This window comes from Solea solea, chromosome 5 (genome assembly GCF_958295425.1).
Source record: "Solea solea chromosome 5, fSolSol10.1, whole genome shotgun sequence".
Taxonomy (NCBI): domain Eukaryota; kingdom Metazoa; phylum Chordata; class Actinopteri; order Pleuronectiformes; family Soleidae; genus Solea; species Solea solea.
In genome coordinates, this window is record NC_081138.1 from 13,191,234 (window position 1) to 13,213,198 (window position 21,965).

General features: G+C 39.9%; 1 protein-coding gene across 1 annotated transcript in view; it reads left to right on the forward strand.

The window, feature by feature from the left end:
- Window positions 1-20,777, forward strand: part of iqgap1 (IQ motif containing GTPase activating protein 1) — a 40,875-nt gene extending 20,098 nt beyond the window's left edge. Inside the window, exons 5-37 of the mRNA XM_058629886.1 lie at window positions 287-363; window positions 1,269-1,336; window positions 1,707-1,820; window positions 2,220-2,398; window positions 2,653-2,740; window positions 2,842-2,999; window positions 3,082-3,166; window positions 3,279-3,442; window positions 4,760-4,920; window positions 5,010-5,134; window positions 5,854-6,017; window positions 10,227-10,317; window positions 10,406-10,573; window positions 10,755-10,897; window positions 10,977-11,147; window positions 11,261-11,344; window positions 11,666-11,737; window positions 11,906-11,975; window positions 12,305-12,669; window positions 12,846-13,009; window positions 13,105-13,329; window positions 14,045-14,185; window positions 14,289-14,373; window positions 14,886-15,118; window positions 15,212-15,344; window positions 15,459-15,561; window positions 16,197-16,332; window positions 16,434-16,521; window positions 17,293-17,502; window positions 17,590-17,756; window positions 18,986-19,108; window positions 19,415-19,523; window positions 19,678-20,777. Coding sequence (XP_058485869.1) covers window positions 287-363; window positions 1,269-1,336; window positions 1,707-1,820; window positions 2,220-2,398; window positions 2,653-2,740; window positions 2,842-2,999; window positions 3,082-3,166; window positions 3,279-3,442; window positions 4,760-4,920; window positions 5,010-5,134; window positions 5,854-6,017; window positions 10,227-10,317; window positions 10,406-10,573; window positions 10,755-10,897; window positions 10,977-11,147; window positions 11,261-11,344; window positions 11,666-11,737; window positions 11,906-11,975; window positions 12,305-12,669; window positions 12,846-13,009; window positions 13,105-13,329; window positions 14,045-14,185; window positions 14,289-14,373; window positions 14,886-15,118; window positions 15,212-15,344; window positions 15,459-15,561; window positions 16,197-16,332; window positions 16,434-16,521; window positions 17,293-17,502; window positions 17,590-17,756; window positions 18,986-19,108; window positions 19,415-19,523; window positions 19,678-19,791 — 4,578 coding nt within the window. The 3' untranslated portion in view covers window positions 19,792-20,777. The remainder of the gene's footprint in view (window positions 1-286; window positions 364-1,268; window positions 1,337-1,706; window positions 1,821-2,219; window positions 2,399-2,652; window positions 2,741-2,841; window positions 3,000-3,081; window positions 3,167-3,278; window positions 3,443-4,759; window positions 4,921-5,009; window positions 5,135-5,853; window positions 6,018-10,226; window positions 10,318-10,405; window positions 10,574-10,754; window positions 10,898-10,976; window positions 11,148-11,260; window positions 11,345-11,665; window positions 11,738-11,905; window positions 11,976-12,304; window positions 12,670-12,845; window positions 13,010-13,104; window positions 13,330-14,044; window positions 14,186-14,288; window positions 14,374-14,885; window positions 15,119-15,211; window positions 15,345-15,458; window positions 15,562-16,196; window positions 16,333-16,433; window positions 16,522-17,292; window positions 17,503-17,589; window positions 17,757-18,985; window positions 19,109-19,414; window positions 19,524-19,677) is intronic.
- Window positions 20,778-21,965: the final 1,188 nt, after the last annotated feature.

Consider the following 21,965-nt stretch of genomic DNA (forward strand, 5'->3'; position numbering starts at 1 on the left):
ACGTTATTATGTAAAATTAAACTAACCCTAGGGAAATTCTTGACGTGACTATTAAAAGAAACAGCATCAGCAACTTGCTGCTTCAACAGAAAACATCAGTGTCTGCCCTGAAATCTTTAAAAAAAAAAGTACTCTGCGCCACAAACACAATACCAGGGCGTGTGAACGCACATTCACATTGCATCATCCCCAATTTGAGCTACTACCCTCAAACACTCCTACACACATGCTGCGACATGCTGTCATAGGTCTGCTCTGATTCACTGTTTTTCCCTGACTGTTTCAGATATTCTACCCTGAAACCACAGACATATATGACAGAAAGAACATGCCACGCTGCATCTACTGCATACATGCACTCAGGTACTCTCTCTGTTTTGTGTCTCTCTCTGTGAATCACATGAATTCTTCCTAATATTAACCTCCAAAGGACTCAGATGTTTACGTGAAAAGCTGTGTACTACTCTATGTGGTCCGTGTACATCTTTGGCATTTTTATGAGGTGAAAGGTGCAGTGCTTGAGCAGAAAGGAATTCAGTGGCACGTGAAATGAAGCAGTGTGTTTTCATACGGTATTCCACCTTTGGTAAAATGTATACAGGAACCAACAGAACCATCAGAAGTTTCACCAGCAGAATAGAACAGAGCAGATGCATGGTGCTGGTGTTTGTGTGACTGTTATAGGCTTTTAATTTGAAATCAAATTGTCGGAAGAATGGATGGAAGAATAAGATGTGATGAAGAAAATAGGTAAACAGTAGTTGACCATTTGTATGTCTGTAAAGAATGTACATAATCCAGAAATGGATTTGATTGAAACTAGATTACTTAAGTAGTGTATGACGGTCACCTGTGCAGCAGCAGCAGCAGCAGCACAGGTGGGGCAACTGTTGACCTGTTGAAGCTTTAATGCTGACCTCCTCTGCCTCAATTCTAAAATTAACCATGCTACTTATACTTATTAATTAGATATTAATTATATCAACTTTTGTTCTGGGTAGGCAGCACAGTTTAACTAGTTTGCCCCATTAGTACATGAACAAGAAAAATTACAACTCATAATTCCACTCCGCTATAAACATCCCAAAAACAAGCTTCCACAGGTTTCTTAAACATGTTTCCTTGTCCTGAAATGACAAGGTTTCATTCTGATGTTGTGTGTGGTCTGACCTGTGACCCTAACTCATTCTGTCGCTGTGGTAATCAGGGTGTACTGAAACCTGTCTAATGTGTATTCATTTCAATCATGTTTGTGTGTATTTAAACAGCCTGTACCTGTTTAAGCTGGGCCTGGCTCCACAGATCCAGGATCTGTATGGAAAAGTCGATTTCACTGGTAAGAAGTTTTGAGCTCATTCATGAATCTGTGCATCTGTTTTCCTCATCCTGTCTCTCTTAACCCAAATATGTCATCTTAAATTCAGCAGCAGTGTTAATTGCCAAGAGTAGGGATCAGTGACGGCCCCAGCATACAGGAGCGTCTGCAAATGCAAAAGTCATTAGTAATTGCAAGAGTTTTTTTCCACCCATCAGTTGATTTCCTGCTCAGCTCCCTGTCCCAGAATGCAGAGGCAGAAATCTAATTATCACACATGAGCCAGGAACAGTCTGTTTCCACAGTCACATCCACTCACTTTTTCAACCCAGCCCCCACTTCTTTTTTTCACCGTGGATCTGTTCCTTGTCCTCTGTCTTCTCTCCCCCAGAGGAGGAGATCAACAACATGAAGAGTGAGCTGGAAAAGTATGGAATCCAGATGCCCGCCTTCAGCAAGATTGGCGGGATCCTTGCAAATGAGCTCTCGGTGGATGAAGCTGCATGTAAGAGGGACTCGGATCTAAAAGATGCACATGTTATACTTAAAATTTCAATATATATATATACATATATATATATATATGTATATATATGTGTATGTATGTATGTATGTATATATATATATATATCTCCTCAATCACTGTATTTCCAATACAGTGATTGAGGGATACAGCAATTATAAAATATGGTCATTATTGCTAAAACAACAAATCTAATTGTGGCCTACGACTTATGCACAGTGCTAATTACTAATCATGATTTAACACCTCACGGTATGAGATTAAACATGAGATTAAACAGATTATACATGAGTGACTGTATAATTAGATTTGGATGAACAAACTTGTGCTGGCAACTGGTTGTGAAGCCAACTCCTTAACGTCCTTCTCTTCTAACCTCAGTACATGCTGCTGTGATCGCCATCAACGACGCCATCGACCACGGCATTCCAGAGGGAACACTGGCTGCCATGCACAACCCAAATGCCATGCTGGTCAACCTAGATCCTGACTCTGCCCGCCTGTATCATGACACTCTGTATCAGGCCAAAGGGGAGAAGGTGGCCAGCTCACGTAAACGGGTAAATAGTGAATTTATCAACCAAAGATAGCACGGGATAGTGTGAGTTCAGATCATCATAGTGATGAATGGTAGCTGAAAGACAGACTGGCTTTAAATAAAACGACATTATCCTCTTTTTGACAGATAGGAAATAATGACAGATCTATAATTAATCATTACTTAATATGTAAAAATATTTAAAAAAAACTGTGGATATTATGTTCAGTAGTGCTTATATGGAATGGTCTAATGTTTTGCTTGGCGCTTTAACAGCAAATGGAGAATACTGAAGCCGAGAGAGACATCTATGACGAGCTTCTAACCCAGGCAGAAATCCAGGGCAACGTCAACAAGGTCAATGGTAAGTCATGAACGTCACAGACACGCATATTTATTTACTGATTTGGTCATTTGTTTTGGTTTCCACCGAACAGCCGTAAAATATTGACCTTTCTCCAACAGTGAGTAATGCCTTGAGGGCAGCTGAAGAGGCTTTGCTGAGTGGCAATGAGGATAAATTGTATGAGGCCCTCAAAGCCATGGGAGTTCAGAACCTGCAGCCCGGGAACAAAGGCTGGTACCTCAAACAGCTACAGGCTGACCGAGAGAATAAAGAGCAGGTAAGGGATCACTGGGAAATTTAATGTGAATAAAATCTCTGTTTTCTTTTTACTAACCACACCTGGATTTCTTCTTGACTAGGCGTCTCCAGGAGAGGCTCTGACAAAGGATGAGTTGCAGAGTGGTGTGGATGTGGCCAATGAGATTGCAGAAGGCTACCTGAAGAGTATGTGTTTTCTCAAGATTCTTCCCCCCTTTACCCCTTTTCAGTGTATTTAATAATAATAATAATAATAATAATAATTCAACACTGTTGTTCATTTGTCGTGTGTGTCTAGTGTTTAAGGCAGTGGAACGCATCAACGCCGCCATCAGAGCAGGTGTGCCAGACAGAACAGTGGAGGAGTTAATGAACCCTGACGCTCAGCTACCTGAGGTCTACCCCAACGCGGCGGACCTTTACCAGAGAGAGCTAGTCAGCCTACAGCAGCAGAGTGCCGAGGTACCGATGATCAAAGACACACTTGAAAAAAAAGCATCATTCATATCAGTCAATTGTATGTATCTGGTGAGACTGTAAGAAAATATATCATTCTTTTATTTTCACTGCATGATACAAACAATAAAACCAGGAACCATATGTCATTTTTTCCAAATAACAATTTTTAGATGTAGGGCTACTCATGTTTGCTCTCAAATCAGTTTATTTTTTGATTTGATTAAATTTGATATGATTCAATCAAATATTGATTTATTTAGACATATATCAGTTCTTAAACAACATTTTGGAACTATTTCTTCTGATACACCTCTAAAAATAGGAACGTTTACATAAACAATGTACTCAAAGTAATTCAAAACTCAAAACTAATGCAGCTTTATTTAATATGACCACACAGCGTAACTCAACAACACCGTCGTAGGTGATGATTCAAACCCAAACCTTAAGAACCTGTTCGAAAATATAACCTAGGATCATGACAAGATAGAAGAACAGGCAACCCCCAAGTTCCCTTTCCACTTTTCCATGGGCTGCCAGTTTGAAAGATGGATCTAAGGATTGGATGTTGGATGTTGGATCTTACAAATGAAAATGGATATGAATTGGAAAATCATTTTTTTTAACCCAGCTCTACTTATTTATGTAGCTACGTGGTGCACTAAATTTCGTGAATCAATAAATTAGAGAAAAAAATAAATCCTAAAAAAATCTTTTGTCTTTAGGACTGTCAAATCATGTCACTTAATTCCCTTAGAGGACAGTATAAGGTGGGATTTTCCACCATTATTACTTTTGGGTTTGGGTTAGGGTTTTTGCTGTGAGGCTATTTCCATATTATTAGTTATTATTTATATAGCCACTATATAACAACCATAAAGCAAGAAAGTATGAAAAAAATAACGGTGAGAAAGACAACTCACCATTAGAGTAGCATAAGCAATAAAACATAAGATTAGGGGAAGATGGAAAGGATAAAAAAGTATAGAAAAGAAGTAGTAATGGATGATGAAATCCAGACAAAGGATGCCACCTTAGGATCTAAGGTGGCAAGCATTCTAAAACATGCAGGAAGTGGAGAGAAGACAGTCTGTTGAAACTAGTAAGAAGTGAACCTGCTGAACTCTGAACTAGCTGGAGGAGAGAGACAGAGAGACACAGAGAGAGAGAGTGACTTTTGGTTTAATTCATAGACCTACCCATACTATGTCTTGTCAAAATATCCTGAATTACAAAGCAAGGCTCTGTCACCAGTTTACATCTGAAAGTCCTCACTGACAGTTTGATGTACTAGGTAAATTTGCGCTCTCTGTGCCGCAGGGCTCGCTGTCTCACCCTGAGCTGCTTGTTGCTGTGGAGATGCTGTCAGCGGTGGTGCTGATGAACGAGGCATTGGATGTCGGGGACCGAGCTGCCCTCTGGAAACAGCTGTCCAGCTCTGTCGCCGGACTCAGTAATGTTGAGGATGAGTATGCACAGAGGTGAGCGCTCACGCATACGAACACTGTGATGCACTTGTTTTCTGAATGGACTAAATGTTGATATGGTTCCGGGTCTGTGTGCTCTTCAGGTATATGGATGAGCTGATGCGTCTCAAGGCAGCCGCCAGGGAGCAAGGCAGTGAATATCTGACCTGGAACGACATCCAGGCCTGCATCGATCAGGTCAACCTGGCTGTGCAGGAAGAGCATGAACGTAAGAGATGGACACACTCACACCCGTTTACATAAAAACACATAATATGACATTTCTGCTGCAAGGGGTCGCTCAGTTGAAACAATGGATTAAATGGGAATTGTTCTGTTGTGTCGTTTGGTTCCCCTGTGAGAATCCCCAGCAGAATATGCTTTAAAAGACACTAAGTAGTCATGCGCCATTAGTGAAAAATGAGATGACAAAAAGACAACACACTGGTTCTAAATAGTCATACCAAATATGACCTTCCTCACGCTGACATTTGATAGGGACTTTGTGCTGGAAGTTATAGCAGAGACGGGCAAAGTGGATGACCTCATTAAAAGACGACCAAAATTAAATGGGCCTTTACATTGAATTACATCTATGGATGTAAATATAAGTAATGTTGTAAATTGTTTTTGTAAAAGTGTTAACATACTTTTTTAAATGCAGAAATGTTACATATTATATCTTTAATCTCTGTCAAACTCTCGTAACAACCAATAAAAAGTAACTCCCACACACACACTGTCTCCAAACCACATATTTATTCAGATAATAATTCATGTTTTTCCACAAGCAATGTATGAAATGACAGTGTGAGAATAACAGAACACAACTGAACTCTTCTGCTTCACACTCAGGGAATAGCTGGGGAACAGTGCAGTATATATAACAGCTGTTCACAGAGGCCAAGGTTGAGCTGGTGTCTCACACGTCTGTCTGAATATTTGCAGGCATCGCTGCCATTGGGCTGATCAATGAGGCCTTGGATGAAGGGGATCCAATGAAGACCCTGGCCATGCTGCAGAATCCCTCGGCTAAGCTCACCGATGTGGACCCATCTGTGGCTCAGCACTACCATGATAAGCTGCTGGAGGCCCGCAGAGAGAAGGCCCATGTAAGACACACCCACAGTTAACAGTACACCAGTTGAGAAAACAGACCGCCGCAAGGATGAGAATTTAGACGTATTCTGGTTACTGTGTTCTTCTCCTGCTGCTCCCTCTTTCTGTTATTTGCTTCTTCATGTGCCTCTGGGATCTAGGCGAGCATTATGCAAACACTTCATGCAAACAGTGTCGGCCAACAGTTACCTACCTCTAATCTTCTGACAGAGATGTTTTATTGCAGCTCATACAGTTGGAACTTATCAGTTCTTTATACAATAGGATATGATACAATACACTAATGGAAGATGTAGTTATCGCAAGTATAAATAGAACCCAAACAAGCAGCAGTTGTGAGTTTGGTTTTGTATTATAAATTAGTAATTCATATCCATAAATCTTTCCCCGAATTGTTCACTATTTGCTATAATTGGATAATGTATTTATGTAGAAAAATAAAATCATTCTTCATAGCATGATGCTGATTTAAACCATATGTCAAGGCAAAATAACCATGATCTAAGCACAGAATTAATGATTATAGGCTGTGGCTTGGAGATAAAGTCAGTTGTCCTCTAATGGGAAGGTTGCTGGCCATGCATAGGCTGCATGACTGCATAGATTTAAGAAAGTATAAGATTTAGATTTAGATTTAAGTGTGGACGAGTGAATATGACTTGCAGAAAAAGTGCTTTTAAGGGTTTCAAGATGAGCCAAATGCTATTATTGCTATTATTTAAGAAGAGGAACTGTCAGAAATGATCTTTTTAATCATTGATAATTCAGATAAGAGGATTTCTGACGTCACCTGAAAGCCTCAAAGTTTTAAAAAACAAAATTCTGTTTTTCACATGTTCAGATATTGATGTGATTGTACGGAAGAGGAGACTGAATGTACTGAATGTAAATATTTTGAATGAATGGTAGAAAGACACGGATTCATGCTTGACATGCTAAAAACAAGCTGATGTTGTTTTGGTCTGTGATGTAATAGGTCAATCAGAAACCAGCGCCTAGTGCTAACGAGCTGAACGAGAGGGTTAGTATTATCTTACGGGTGTCGGACACACTTCGTTCAACAAAACTGATTCATTGTTAGTGCTTGTATACTAGGACAGTAGTCCAGTTAAACGTTGTAGTTGAGCTACAACTGTAACTTGTTTTACAGTAACTGTGCATGGAAATGTACTGACTGAATGCGTGGTCACTGCTCAGAATGATCTCACATTCTGATTCACACCGTTAATGTGCCTCAGGCCTCTGAGCCACGTGTGACTCGACCAAACTAGTGATGTCATGTGTGATCATCTTTTCACCCACTCACTTCCTGTCTGTGTGTCTATATGGGTCATTTATATTTGCTTTCATGTGTTCCCTCTTTGCATTGCATCTGGAAAAGAACTGTTGGCATAGGTGCATCATCTTTGTTGAAAAGGGATCATCGGGTCCCTGCTCTGTCTTGCTCATTTGCCTCGGCATCACAGGCTGATGAGTGTGGTTTTTGTATGCGTGTGTCTGTGCAGAATATTTGCATACAATACCACAAACACCATATTTGGGTTGGTTTTTCTGTCAGAGGGGAAGCAAAGGTCGACAGGGCTGCAGGTGAGGTCTCACTGCAGAAGCTATGCATGACTCTGACATGGTGCACAGAGGTTCAGAGGAAGTGGAGATCACTAAGCATTTACGTTAGAAGTTCTTTTCACTTAAACTAGAGTGTAATCCCTCCCCCCCCTCATTTATTTTGAACAAGATCTGGAAATACAACAGTTCATCTCAGTGCATCTATTTTTGTGACTTTTGTTTCTCATTGACATTTAGCTTCTGGACGCTTGGTCGCTGCCCAGAGGGGCTTGTCTCACTTTCAAAACAGGACAAAAATGGTTTGGAAAAGAAAGCAAACTATTTTCCTGCAGATTTAACAGGCATAGGAAATGACAAGCTGGGCTTCAGTCCTCTATACTTCCATAAAAGGGCAGAAAGCTGACCATTATATTAAATAAGTGAGACCCATGGGCACACACACCAGCCTCTGGTTGTTGGCTGCTGAATGTGTGTTGTTTGAGTGGATGAGCTGAAGAAAGAGGAAGTGGTTAAAGCAGCAGAAGGATAATCCGGAAGTGAGGGTCTTCCCCAGCTGAGATTGAAGGATCAAAGTTCCTTCCAATAGCTCAGTGTAGATGGAAACAATTGAGGATAGTAATCCACAATGATTAGATGATACCAGGCTGTAAGAGGGTCTTGTCCAGGTGATCTGGGCTCAGCGGAGTGTTTTGATGAAGCAACGGCACAGGCACGTAGTGACTGACTTTTTTGGTGCTACCTCATTATCAACAGTTAGTCAGTCAGACAGTCAGACCGATGTTGGCTTTGACTGTGGGCTGAGGGCTGTGCTTAGATAAACAGCAGGAAGTCCTGCCCAGACTCTACTGACTAACAAGCTGAATATAGTTTACTGTGCCCCTTCAGATGGTTATCACTTGACTTTGCTTCAACAATTGCAGCTGGGACTGGTTTTATTGAGCCAATGTATTTTGTTCTTTGTGTGTATTGTCAGGCCTCACATGCTTAAGAGTCTAAAAACAGTTATTGCGCCTTACATGGTTTCTTAGAAAGATAAAAAAAAAAAAAAGTTATTTTTTTAAACTGAAGAAGAGTTGAGCAAAACTACACAATCTCGTCAGCTTTCACTTCCTCTATGTCCACGATTTGCTTGTAACCTGTGAGGAACTAGAGCAAGTTTACACCCAATTCTCCCTCCAGTCGTTTGCGCACTCACTCTGGCACCACACCCTGTCTTACACCTCCAGCCAGCTGCAGTGACTCATTACCCCAAATACCAATTAAAATGCCAACCACAAACACCAATCATTGCTTGCAGAGGGTACAGTTTTATTTACTATAAAGACAGAGTCTTTGCACCCTTGTATAAGAAACTTCCATGATCAGGTTAGGGTTATATTATCCGCCCACCTCTTTCTCTCTCACTCTTTCTCTCACACACACACACACACATACATACACACACCCCTCATCTACACTGCAACACAGCAAGGAGGGGCGGGACACTCATAGGGGAGGGTTGCCTGCTGCTGTTTTACTGAGCTGTAGAAAGCGGCAGCAGCAATAGGAGAACAGACACGTTATACAGAGACAGAGTGCGCCATCTGGTTGCAGTACTGCACAACTACAGTAATGATACTCATTGCTGAGATCTGTGTTTTCTCACCTCCTCATTTCCTCATTTTTGTTTTTTTGTCTGCTATTGTGATATATTTAAAGTTTATTTGTTGGTAGGGATGGGCGATGTGTGGCGGTGGCTTGATTGGTTATAATAATATAAAATTCTATATTGAAGTCTTGCTTTGGTTTGTGTGGTAAACAAACACTTTAAAAACAAGCCTCTGTTTGATTATATCTCGTCTTTTCAGGCCTGTTGGTGCTTTAATGTCAAGTGGCTAAAGTCACAGCTACAGTGCTGTTACTTGTTTAAAAAGTGTCCACATTGAAGGCAAGAGTGTTTCATTCACAAAAGGACAGATAAGACACACTAATGCTCTCAATAAAGGTCTAAGATATAAATAGTCTACAAAACAGTACAGCGATTGAATCCTGGGTGTGGTCAAAGTCACACAATAAATCATTGATTAAAAATCTGGTGTTTTGGGCTTTGTTCCCCCTCATATCTTTTACCCACTGCTATTGTTGAATTGTGTTATAGTATTATAATGAATTTGAGACACGAGATGGCAACAGGAGAGGTGTTTTTGTTTGTTTGTACAGAAAAAGCATGTATGCTATGTCATTATTATTTAGTCAGCAGGAATACATGCAGTTTATGAATATACACTGAGTTGTATGTAGTTAGCTACTTGTTTTTAAAGGAAAAAAATATAAAATTATAACATCTGGGTTGACTACTGACAAAAAATTCACAGCCCAATGCGCCAAAATGAGTTTTCACATAGATGCAGATATGACATGGAAAATAAATCAGTTTTATGCTTCATAAACAAAGAAGGTCATTTCTAGTGTTCTAGTTCTTTACTGTTACTTTAAAATATTATGCAGATCAAATATTTGCTATTTTCTAAAACTTAATCATTCAGGCCTGGGGTCCAGGTATTTGAACTTTCAGCCATGAACTGAAATTAGTGGCGTGTGTGTGTGCGCACGTGTGTGTGTTTTAAAGTGAACATCCTTTCTGTCTGTCCTTCCAGGAGACCCAGGATCCCTCTGCTGTGCTGTGGCTGGATGAGATTCAGGATGCTATTCTGAAGGCTAATCAGGACACACAGGAAGCCATACAGTGTAAGAACACTCATTCACATCGCACTATATATTTGCACTCCTTCTTTTCCATTTGAATCCAGACTGACGTTAGTGTTTACGTTCACAGTTGCGCAGTCCATCCAGACAATTAATGAGGCAGTGGACACTGGCGACACGGCTCAGACCCTGGCGGCTCTGCGTAACCCTGGGGCAGGACTGTACGGTGTCACAGCAGAGTGTGCACAGACCTACCAGGATGACCTGGCCAGGATCAAAGATGAGAAAAAGAATGAAGGTGAGGAGATGCATAGAGACATGGAAATGTATTATCCATATTTAGTTTTAACTACTTTAGAATGCATATTACCATAATAACAAAATCACATTCACAACTATGAGGGGCGTTAACTGCTGCACTCTGCTGCAAGTTTTGCTTTTGTCCTGTTGATTTGCATTGTGTACTGTCGTCTGTCCAGGTGACAATGGCAGTGACTGGGTGAAGCACTGGGTGAAGGGAGGACACAACTACTACTACAACCTGAATACCAAAGAGGGCACCTGGGTGGAACCAGAAGACTTCCTGCAGAACAACATGCAGCTCAACAAGGAGGACATTCAGGTCGGCCCCATTGTCCCAGTTGAGCCTTGCAAGGTTGTGTCTTTTTATAATTGTATTAAAGTTTTATTCTCCCCATCAGTCTGTGGTTTCTGGAGTAACCACAGCCTACAACAGAGAGCAGCTGTGGCTGGCCAATGAGACTCTAATAACAAAGCTGCAAGCTCGTTGTCGCGGCTACTTGGTTAGGAAATCCCTAAAGGAGCGAATGGACTTCCTGAAGTCTCAAGAACCAGCTGTTACATGCATACAGGTAAAATGGATTTGTGTTCAGACATCATCCAGAGGTCAAACATAGAAACATCTGTTCGCTGTCAGAATTTGTTAGATTGTTTGTTACTGATTGTGGATCTCTTTTTCCCTAAGGCCCACTGGAAAGGCTACAAACAGAAGAAGAAGTTCAAAGACCGCAAACATTTTCTGAAAGACCATTCTGAAGATGCTGTGAAGGTAAAGTTACTATCACTTATACCACTTATAATACCCAAATGATAGATCCCGTTCAGATTAATTAACCCTTAGTGCTCATGCGGCACAAATTCAATCCTATTTTAAACATTTTGAATACTTTTAGCTCAAGTGTGTTTATATAGTTAGATATATATAGATTATATAGATAATATAGATTTTTTTTCTAGGTTGTGCTGAAAATAAGGATATAAGACACTCTGTATTAAACATTCTTATAGCCTCTGAGTGGAAAAAAGCAGCCGAAATGCTCATGTGTTGTAAGGGTTAACACAATTAACTCTGTGTTTTTGTGTTACTCAGATCCAGTCCATGGTTCGGATGCAACAAGCTCGTAAAAAATACAAAGATCGTCTCAAGTACTTCCAAGATCACGTGAGTATAAGTGTCCTAAAACCTTGTTACATGAAATAAACCTTTTGACAAGATGTAAACAATCAACATAATACACAGTGAATCCACTGTGGATCTCTGTGGTGTCCTGTGGTACTTTGAATAACGAGAACAATTGATCAACCTTGCAATTGCTGTTTTGTTCTGCAGGAGAATGATGTGATAAAGATCCAGGCCTTCATTAGAGCCAACAAAGCAAGGGATGACTACAAAACACTGAGTATGTAGGATGATGATCACACACTTTCACTTTCTTTTCCTTTTTTTTTCATTTTTCTTACATTTGGTAAAATCCCACATTGTTTGACACAATGAAAGCATTTCCTGTTTATGTGACCATATGTCTATCAGTTATTATAAAGGGAAGCTTTATTGTGGGAGCTCTTATTGTGATCGGAGGTGTTTCGTGTGGAGTTTGTATGAGAAACATGGCGGAAGTGAATAAAAAAGTTGTTCGACGTCCATAGTTGTTTTGTATCCATTAACAGTTTAGTCTGCCACTTTAGTAGTTGCTTGACTTTCCTCTCTTGCTGATTTTTCTACACTCAGCCAGTGCTGAGGATCCTCCGATGGCAGTGGTGAGGAAGTTCGTCCACCTGCTGGACCACAGTGACCAGGACTTTCAGGAGGAGCTGGAGCTGATGAGGCTACGTGAGGAGGTGGTCACCAACATCCGCTCCAACCAGCAGCTGGAGAACGACCTGAACATGATGGACATCAAAATTGGACTGCTGGTAAAGAACAAGATCACCCTGCAGGATGTGGTGTCGCACAGCAAGAAGCTGACTAAGAAGAACAAGGGCCAGTTGTGTGACATGATGATGATGAACAAGCAGAGGGGAGGCCTGAAGGCTCTCAGCAAGGAGAAGAGGGTGAAACTTGAAGCCTACCAGTACCTGTTTTACTTGTTACAGGTAACAATAAAATTCTCCATTGTTCTTTGTTTGTTTTTCATCAAGATCCATCGATTACATTGCTAGAATGCACCTTACTCACATAATCTTTACATTTTAGATCCTTGGAGCTTCATCTATCTAACCAGTTGCTAAATGTCTAATAATATTTATCAATTTTTTCTACTCTCTAATAGACCAACCCCACTTATCTCGCCAAGCTGATCTTCCAGATGCCACAAAACAAGTCTACAAAGTTCATGGACTCTGTAATCTTCACCCTGTACAACTATGCCTCTAATCAGAGAGAGGAGTACCTGCTCCTCAAACTCTTCAAAACGGCTTTGCAGGAGGAGATCAAGTGAGAATCGATTGAAATGAATACATTTATTTCCTCTTTTTTTATTTATTAGAAGAGTTTAAGTGTTAAACGGTGCTTTTAACAACTGCCTGCAGGTCAAAAGTGGATCAGATGAAGGAGATTGTTACAGGAAACCCTACAGTAATCAAGATGGTGGTAAGCTTCCACCGTGGAGCGCGGGGACAGAACGCTCTGAGGCAGATCCTGGCACCGGTGGTTAAAGACATCCTGGAAGACAAAGCGTTAAACATTAAAACCGACCCAGTGGACATCTATAAGAGCTGGGTCAACCAAATGGAGACACAGACTGGGGAAGCCAGGTGAGCTGAGGATAAGGTAGCTGAAATCAAGCTGCTGCTGCTCCTGCATATATTTAGCAAGGTTTCCTGTGTGAGTTTATTGAAAACACACTGCAGCATCTTTATAGCTACAGCAAGCCAGAAGAGTTATTAGAATTTGTTTAAGGTTGTGTAAAGGTGGGGTAAAATAATGTTATTTGAACCCTCCCATTAGTGCTCTGCAGAGGCTCCACCCCCACCTTTGTGCATGTGGGGTATGTTATGTAAGGCCATTTTTCAGGTCATCCATACAACCCTCTATTGAAGAAGGCAGAAGAATAATTCCCCACTGCCTCTTTGAATAAGAATACATGGGTAATTGAGTACCCACTGCCCATAGGTAGGCACATATTACTACCTTGATTATGTGCCTACCTATTTTTGCTGGTTACGAAGATACTTGTGCCAGTACTGTCTTTACCATAGTACTACACTAGTCTTATGATCCGATGGTGCTTTGCAGTGATGTTTACACTAGTCCTCAAAATTCCTCAGTAACAGATGTCGCTAGAACATTTTTCCAATTCACAGAATACATGCTCTCTTAAAGGGGGTCTTTTTGCACTGATGACGGTAGAGCTACAGTATTGGTGAAGCAGAAGTCTACAGAAGTTATGATCAACATTAACATTTCCTTCATTTTCCATCTCCTTCCATGCCTCTGTCCTCTTTCTGCCTCTGCCAATGTCCTCAACAGTAAGCTGCCTTACGATGTGACGCCAGAGCAGGCGATGGCTCATGAGGAGGTGAGGACGAGACTGGAAGCCTCCATCAAGAACATGAAAACCATCACTGACAAATTCCTGTCTGCTATATTTGTCTCGGTGGACAAAATCCCGTAAGTTCCCCAACTAATCGCATCACGGTCTGTGTGGATCATGTTATTTTACCCCCCCCCCCCCAGCTAAACATGTTGTGTGTGTGTGGGCTTTGTCTGTCAGCTATGGAATGCGGTTCATCTCCAAGGTGCTCAAGGACACCCTCCATGAGAAGTTCCCAGATGCTACGGAGGATGAACTGCTCAAGGTCTGAAGTTTTCATTTGTAGAAATAGTGTACCACAACTATCACATTCTTTCGCCATAGAGACACACAGCTTGCATTCATGCAGTACACCTGTGGGACAGCAAATACTGAAAAGCTCAACTTCTTTTCTTTGCGTTTCTCAATGAACTGCTTTGTAGCCTCCCTTCTCACCTGGCTGTCTCTTCAGTTTCCCTTCCTTTTTTCCTTCGTTTTCCTGCTGAGGCTCTCTCTTTTCCACATTGCCAACCAGCTCAGGCCTCTGTCTCTGGGTTTGGCCCGTCCTCCTCCTCATTGTCTGCTGACAGTAAGGTGAGCCTTGTCACTCTTATGGCTCTCTCCGTTTGCTGCACAAGCTACTGTGTCACTGTCCTCTAATATTCACTAACTATGCCTTTTTTTTATCTATGTTTGGCTGCATTTTTAAGATGTTTTACAGATTAACAAAAATGATCCCACCTTCCTGATTTTGATAATTTTTTTCACTAACCGAGTGGTTTGGTTGTGACTTCTCAGATTGTGGGGAACCTCTTGTATTACCGCTACATGAACCCGGCCATCGTGGCACCAGATGCCTTTGACATCATAGAGGTGTCAGCAGGTGGACAGCTGACAACTGAGCAGCGGCGAAACCTGGGCTCTGTAGCCAAGATGCTGCAGCATGCTGCCTCCAATAAGATGTTCCTGGGTGACAACGCCCACCTCAATCCCATCAACGAATATCTCAGCGCCTCATATCAGAAATTCAGGTCTGATGTTGTTTGATATAGAAATATAAAGCACATGTAGAATTACTGGAATTTTTTGTCTTATTAGACTTTTTATCTGTTCTTCCATCATAGGCGTTTCTTCCTGGCAGCTTGTGATGTTCCCTCACTGGAAGATAAGTTCAATGTGGATCAGTACTCCGACTTAGTCACCGTTTCCAAACCGGTCATCTACATCTCCATCGGAGAGATCATCAACACTCACACAGTGAGTCTGATCTCCCTGCCTTGCCTCACCTCATGTTTACACCACACATCACTCCTTTCACAAACTTTGAGATGTTCTGTTATGGATACAAATATAAATGTTCTGTGCTTTTAGCTGCTGCTGGACCATCAGGATGCCATCACTCCAGAACACAATGACCCGATCCATGAGCTGCTGGAGGACCTGGGCGAGGTTCCCACTATAGAGTCCCTTATTGGTGAGTGACATTCGGCAGAAAAGGCTTAATCTTTATGGTTCATCTAACTGTTGAATAATCTGTGGATTATTTTCCTGATTAATCTATTATTTATGTGGTCCATAAAATGTCTGAAAATAGTTGGTCATGTTTCCCAAACCTCAAAATGGTGATTTTTATCCACAAAACAAAACTATTGAGTTTACATTTATAGAGGAGCAAAAAAAACACCAAACATATTCACATTAAAGAAGCTGAAATCAGAAAAAGTTTATTTAAAAAAATAAAAATAAAAAATGTTAATGTCGAAATAGAAACTATTTCAACTCGTTGGTTTTATTTGGTTATATCACTTCATAAAACAGAGAAAAGAAACATCAAATAGTTTATTTTTTGTGTGCACCTCCTGTGATGTGGAAAAAAAGCCTCTCTTGGTTAATATTTTCTCAAATTAAAAATTCCTACCCTTCACAACATGTTTGTGTTTGGGTTTGTAATTGACCTTTTGACCATGTTGAGTGCAACCACTGAAGTTGCTTGTCATTGTCACTTGTGTGTGAGTATGAATGACTCAGCATGACTTGTGCTGGTGTCTCTGGGACTTATTTGTGTGACGTCATTTGCCTTTGAGTTCATGTGCTCTTTATATTTCTCAGGAGAAAATCCTCTTCCTCCTGGTGACCCCAGCAAAGAGCTGATGGGAAAAACTGAGGTTTCACTCACACTCACAAACAAGTTTGATGTGCCCGGTGAGGCCAACATTGAGGTGGATGCCAAGACACTGTTGCTCAAGTAAGTTCATTAAATCACAGCTGTCAAATTAGATAAATGTGGTTATTTGCAGGATATTTCTTTGGTTTCTTACTCTCTGTGTATATTTGTTTTTTCTCCAGCACCAAGAGGCTCATTGTGGATGTGATCAGGTTCCAGTGTGGGGACACTCTCACAGAGGTCCTGGACTTAACAGCGAGCCCAGAACAGGTTTGAAAAAATAACATTGAACATCTCTAAGTGAAGCAACGATTTATGTAAAGCGACCAGATTTTCTCCAGAAGAGAGAGCCAGCTTTTAGCTATTTCCACACTGCATTTTAGATCTGAATGGAAAATGGAAAACTACTGGATTGACTAATGTCACAAAACAGGAAGTTTATTTTCAAGGTGCTGAACTGCTCATGGAATTGCCCTGAATCACTTATGTGGCAACATCCTCTGACCTCTGACCAGCATAAGGAACAGGGTTAATAAGAAGTATGAACTACTGATAACAGACATTTTTACGTATATATGTATATATATATATATGTGTGTGTATATATATATATATATATATATATATATATATATATATATATATATGTATGTATGTATGTATGTATGTATGTATGTATGTATGTATGTATGTATGTATGTATGTGTGTATGTGTATGTGTATGTGTATGTGTATATATATATATATATATGTATGTATGTATGTGTATATATATATATATATATATTTATATATATATATATATATATAGATATATAGATATATATAGATATAGATAGATATGGTTAATTTACACCAAATTATCTTGATAGATATTAATAGGTATTAATTTAATTGAAGCAGGCATTAGATCGCAAAGATAATGTTTGGAGATAAGGCTTTTTAAACAAACAAAAAAAAAAACTGTATTAAAGCTCTCGCTCAACAATTACAATTTAATAAATACCATGACACACTATTTTCCTGGTTGATGGTTGACAGGAAGCAGAATACCAGCGTGCCATGCAGAGAAGGGCCGTCCGAGATGCCAAGACCCCAGAGAAGATGAAGCAGGTCAAACCGGTGGTGGACGACAGCCTGACACTGCAGGGGAAGAAGGACAAGATCAAGAGCAACCTGTCGAGGCTGGCAGAGCTTGGCAAGGTTCACCCCGATAACCGCTACCAGGACCTCATCAATGACATTGCCAAGGTAGAGAAGAGGCTGCTTATCTGCCAACACAGATAAAACAACAGTATTTGTTTATTTAAATGTTTTATGTGTGTTTGTTTACTACAGGACATCAGGAATCAGAGACGGTATCGCCAGCGTAGGAAAGCTGAGCTGGTGAAGCTTCAGCAGACAAACACCGCTCTGAATTCTAAGACTGATTTTTTTAATAAGCAGATTGATCAATACAATCAGTATATCACGACATGTATGGACAACCTGGCCTTTAAGAGCAAGTGAGTAGCCTCCGATCTTCTAACACTTCACATTAGTAGATCACAGCAGCAACAACAACAGCAATGAACATGACAGACACTATAATGTCAACATTTTATGACCAGATTTGAATTGTTTGCTGCCTGTTTACATCCTTTCTAAATGTGAGGCACCCCGGGGTGTGTGCTAAGATCCCAGGTTTGCGGTGGAGGTTTAGCTAAAGAGAGATGACATCTGATATCATCTGTGTCGTCCAGTTCATTGTCAAGTTGTTTTTTTCCCAGAAATCATCACTTGTATTATTCAGGTTTAAGGCTTTCCCCATCTTTATCTTGTAGTTGCCCTTTATTTTGACTACCATTTGTCTTTAAGGGTCACCCAGGGTTTGGTATTTCAGAAACGTCACATCATTCTGGTCACCACAATGTTCTCTATACAAAATATAATGCACTCAATGTTCAATGTGACTGACTTACAGTAGTACAGTATTTCCTAGTCAGTGGTGAAGAGTCTGGGAGTCCAAGTAGAGTTCCGCCACAGGAAAACAAAGAAAAACCCCAGAGAGTAACCACAGGATCCTGGAATATTTAAACTACATACAGTCTTACATACAGTATATGCTGGAAGTGAATCCCCACATACAATATGAATGAGACGGATCTTAAAATACCACATTCTGGGTCTTTTTTTCCATGTTCAACGCACATGTCTGAACTGTGCCACACGTGTGCAAGAATCAGAACTGGGTCACTTGAAACAGGCAATGACTCAGTGTTTATCATTAGACACCTGCTGGTTTTAATTTTTGGACGTTTACCAGCAGGAAATGAAACTCAGCTGTAGCCTGGTTGGAGAGAAAACCATTGCTGTGGCTGTTAGGAGCCAGGATCTAAACCACCAGAGGACTGATTTCCCCCTTACTCTTCCATGAGCCGTTTATTTCTCAGATTGAAATTGTACAGTGCTCTCTTAAATCCTAGACATATGAAACAAATTCCCAATATATTTGATATTGTCTGTGAGAGAACCTTCACAGAACAACTACAGAACTCCTTAATAGACACCGAAAATAAATACCAGAATAGTTTTCTTGGCGTCATGAAAACTTGCTTCCAGTCCTCAGCTGAACATATTTTAGACATGACTGTGAAAAGTATGATTCTCATTCAAGCCACACAGACACTTTTTTTTTTTTAATTGATGTGGTAAATGAAGCTTCATGTGTTGTGTTGTACACTTGTCTCTGCAGGTTGTCAAAGAAATCAGGTGACAACAAGTCCAAGAAGAGTAAACAGGTCTCACAGAAGTACACTGCCGCTCGCCTCCACGAGAAGGGCATACTGATCTCCATAGAGGATCTGCAGCGCAACCAGTGAGTTCATCTTCTTTTAATGCATAACATTTCACCCTGTCCACACACCAGGCCACTCTATTTATGAAGCAGTTTTGTCTGAAACCTAATCTAAATGGCAAGCTTTCATGAAGCTTCTAATTACCTGCAAAGCTGCTCAACACTGACTTCTGTCATTGTTGTCTTGTGGTGCGTTACTTATTCCATATTTTGTTGAATTCAAGCCGACTAAATAAAGGCAGTGAGCTTTGGTTGATAATTTTCTTGTTTGTTGTTCCCTACTTTCACTGCATTAAAGACTCGTTTTTTACTCCTTTCTACTTGTAGGTTCAAGAATGTTATTTTTGAGATTTCACCATCAGAGGCTGTCGGAGTGTTTGATGTGAATGCCAAGTTCATGGGTGTGCACTTGGAGACATTACAGTTAAAATATCAGGTATTTCAGCGAATCTTTTTATTACCAAGTACATTTACACATACAAGGAATTTGACTTGGTGTTTTGGTGCATTTAAATAGAATAACATTCTACGATATAAAAAATGCATACAGTAACATGGTTATGGTGATTTGTTTGCCATGTGTTTCTCAGGATCTCCTCCAGCTGCAGTATGAAGGGGTGGCGGTGATGAAGCTCTTCGACAGGGCCACCATCAATGTCAACCTGCTCATTTTCCTGCTCAACAAGAAATTTTATGGAAAATAGAGAATCAGGAAAAAAAGGGAAAGAGACTGATTAAACCACAAAGCCCTCTTTAAGGGGTTGCTAAGAGCGCTGACCTGCACCATCCTGGCTTTCCTACACATTCTCTACTGCACTTCTCTTATGTGCCTATGCAAATTTATGTGCATTATTTTTATTATGTGGATCTCCATTTGTGCTTTATTCTCAATGGAACACTCTATTGTCCATCTCGAGCAAGCGAACCACAAAAGCTTGCCAGAGTCTCCTTACTGTCTTTGTAACTGCATCTACGTCAGAGGTTGAAGATTTTTTTTTTTTTTTGCTTTAAATATGAATATCTTGTGCATGAGCTTTGATTTATTCTAAAATGTATGTTTTATGTAAAGAGATTGTGTTTTATGTCTTTCTTAGCTGTTAGTTCATCTGCTCACCTAAACAACATCATCAAAAAGAAGGAGCATACTTTTCAGCAGAGATGTAGTACACAAGACAGCCTTTTGCAAGTCTTGTCCTGGTCTTGGACTCTACGGCGTTGAATCCTCTTGGGCATGTTTTGTGTTTGACTTTTGTGTACAAATTAGAAAAAAAGAATGAGTTGGAAGAGGATTTTTTTTTTTTCACAAGATTCAACTCTGCTCTCTCTTAATTTGAACTTGACCCACCTTGACTCATTCTAAATGAACACAAATGCTGAATTTGAAGCCAACTGAAAGTTGTCAAACATGGTTTAAAAAACAAGTTGCAGAAACAAAATAACCATGCTCATATTGAGCATTTGACAACATTTTTTTATAGATATATATATAAAAATTATAATAATAATAAAATTTAATATTTTTTTGCATAACTACGACAAATTTACACCACTCCAATCCATTAGTATTTCTAATCTTACCTGACGGGTGAGGGTGTTGAGTTTGTCTTGGACTTGACAAAACTGTCCGTACTTACAAGCTTCATGATCAGAACTGAAATGATGCATTGAAATAAACTACTATCCAACAGTGTAGATGTTTCTGCTTTTGGCTCTGACATTTATCAGCACAATAAACATGTCACTCCTGCACACAAGGCTTTGCAGTGATACTCAGTCTGGCTTTCTCAGATGGATCATGTTTTTTATAATTAGAGCTCAACCAATATGGGCTTTTGGGAGCAATGTTATTGTTAGGGAGGAAACAATTTGAAATATATACCAATACATCAGCTGATACTGTATATGTATTAATTGGCGTTAGTGTCTCAGATGTTATAAAATCATATGACACAGAAAGGTGAAATGGAGGCCTGATATTTTACAGCAAGGGTTATACATTTATTACACATAACAGCCAGTGCTTTTTTTCTTAAATCTTGACAGTAAATGTTTTCATGTCAACAGCAACAATAATGTTTAATTGAGGCTCATTTTTATTCAAGTCGAATTATAAGACCAGTTATGGGTTGTTCATCTTTTTATGTCTTATAGATAATCATTTGCAGAGTTGCTCTAATTTATATACATTTGTGGTCTCTGTTATTACAAGAATCCTTTGATTGCTACTCCACACAGACGTTCCCCATGGTCAGAGGTGGAAATGGAGGGGACCAAACTCTCAGGACATAATTTGCTCTCATTCCCTCTCCATCAAGTGTATTTTACCTGTTGGAATAAAGCGCTGCAGACATTTTCCCCAATTTGATGGTTGCTTTGCAGATGGGAACTACATTGACTCAGGTTATATAGTCCAGTACAGTTTTGAGATACTAATTTATACTTACACAACTGCAATTATTTGACAATAGTTGCTTTGTAAAAAAAATAAAGGCTGTGTTAATGTGAATTACCCTATAACAAAGTTGCTAAATCAGCTACATTAAAATACTGCAAGTTATTGCATCATAATAATCACATACTTACACACATAAATCTGCATAATTAATGCTTTTAGATCAATGCTGTGGTAGTTTATCTGACTGTTTTTTGCCTCAGAATCTGAAACATACAGCCTCTATAATAAATATTTTTGGTGCATGTGTGTATAAATTAAATTATGACTTGAAATATAATAAATTATATTTTGACTTGATTTCCTCCAGATTAGCTACAGTCCAAGCAGAAAAGTTAGTTTCGTCCAAAAAGCCAGAAAAGTGTAATGAGCTAACCAATTTGTCAATTTTCTGTCTCGTACCTGGGTCAAGGAGACAAGTTAAAG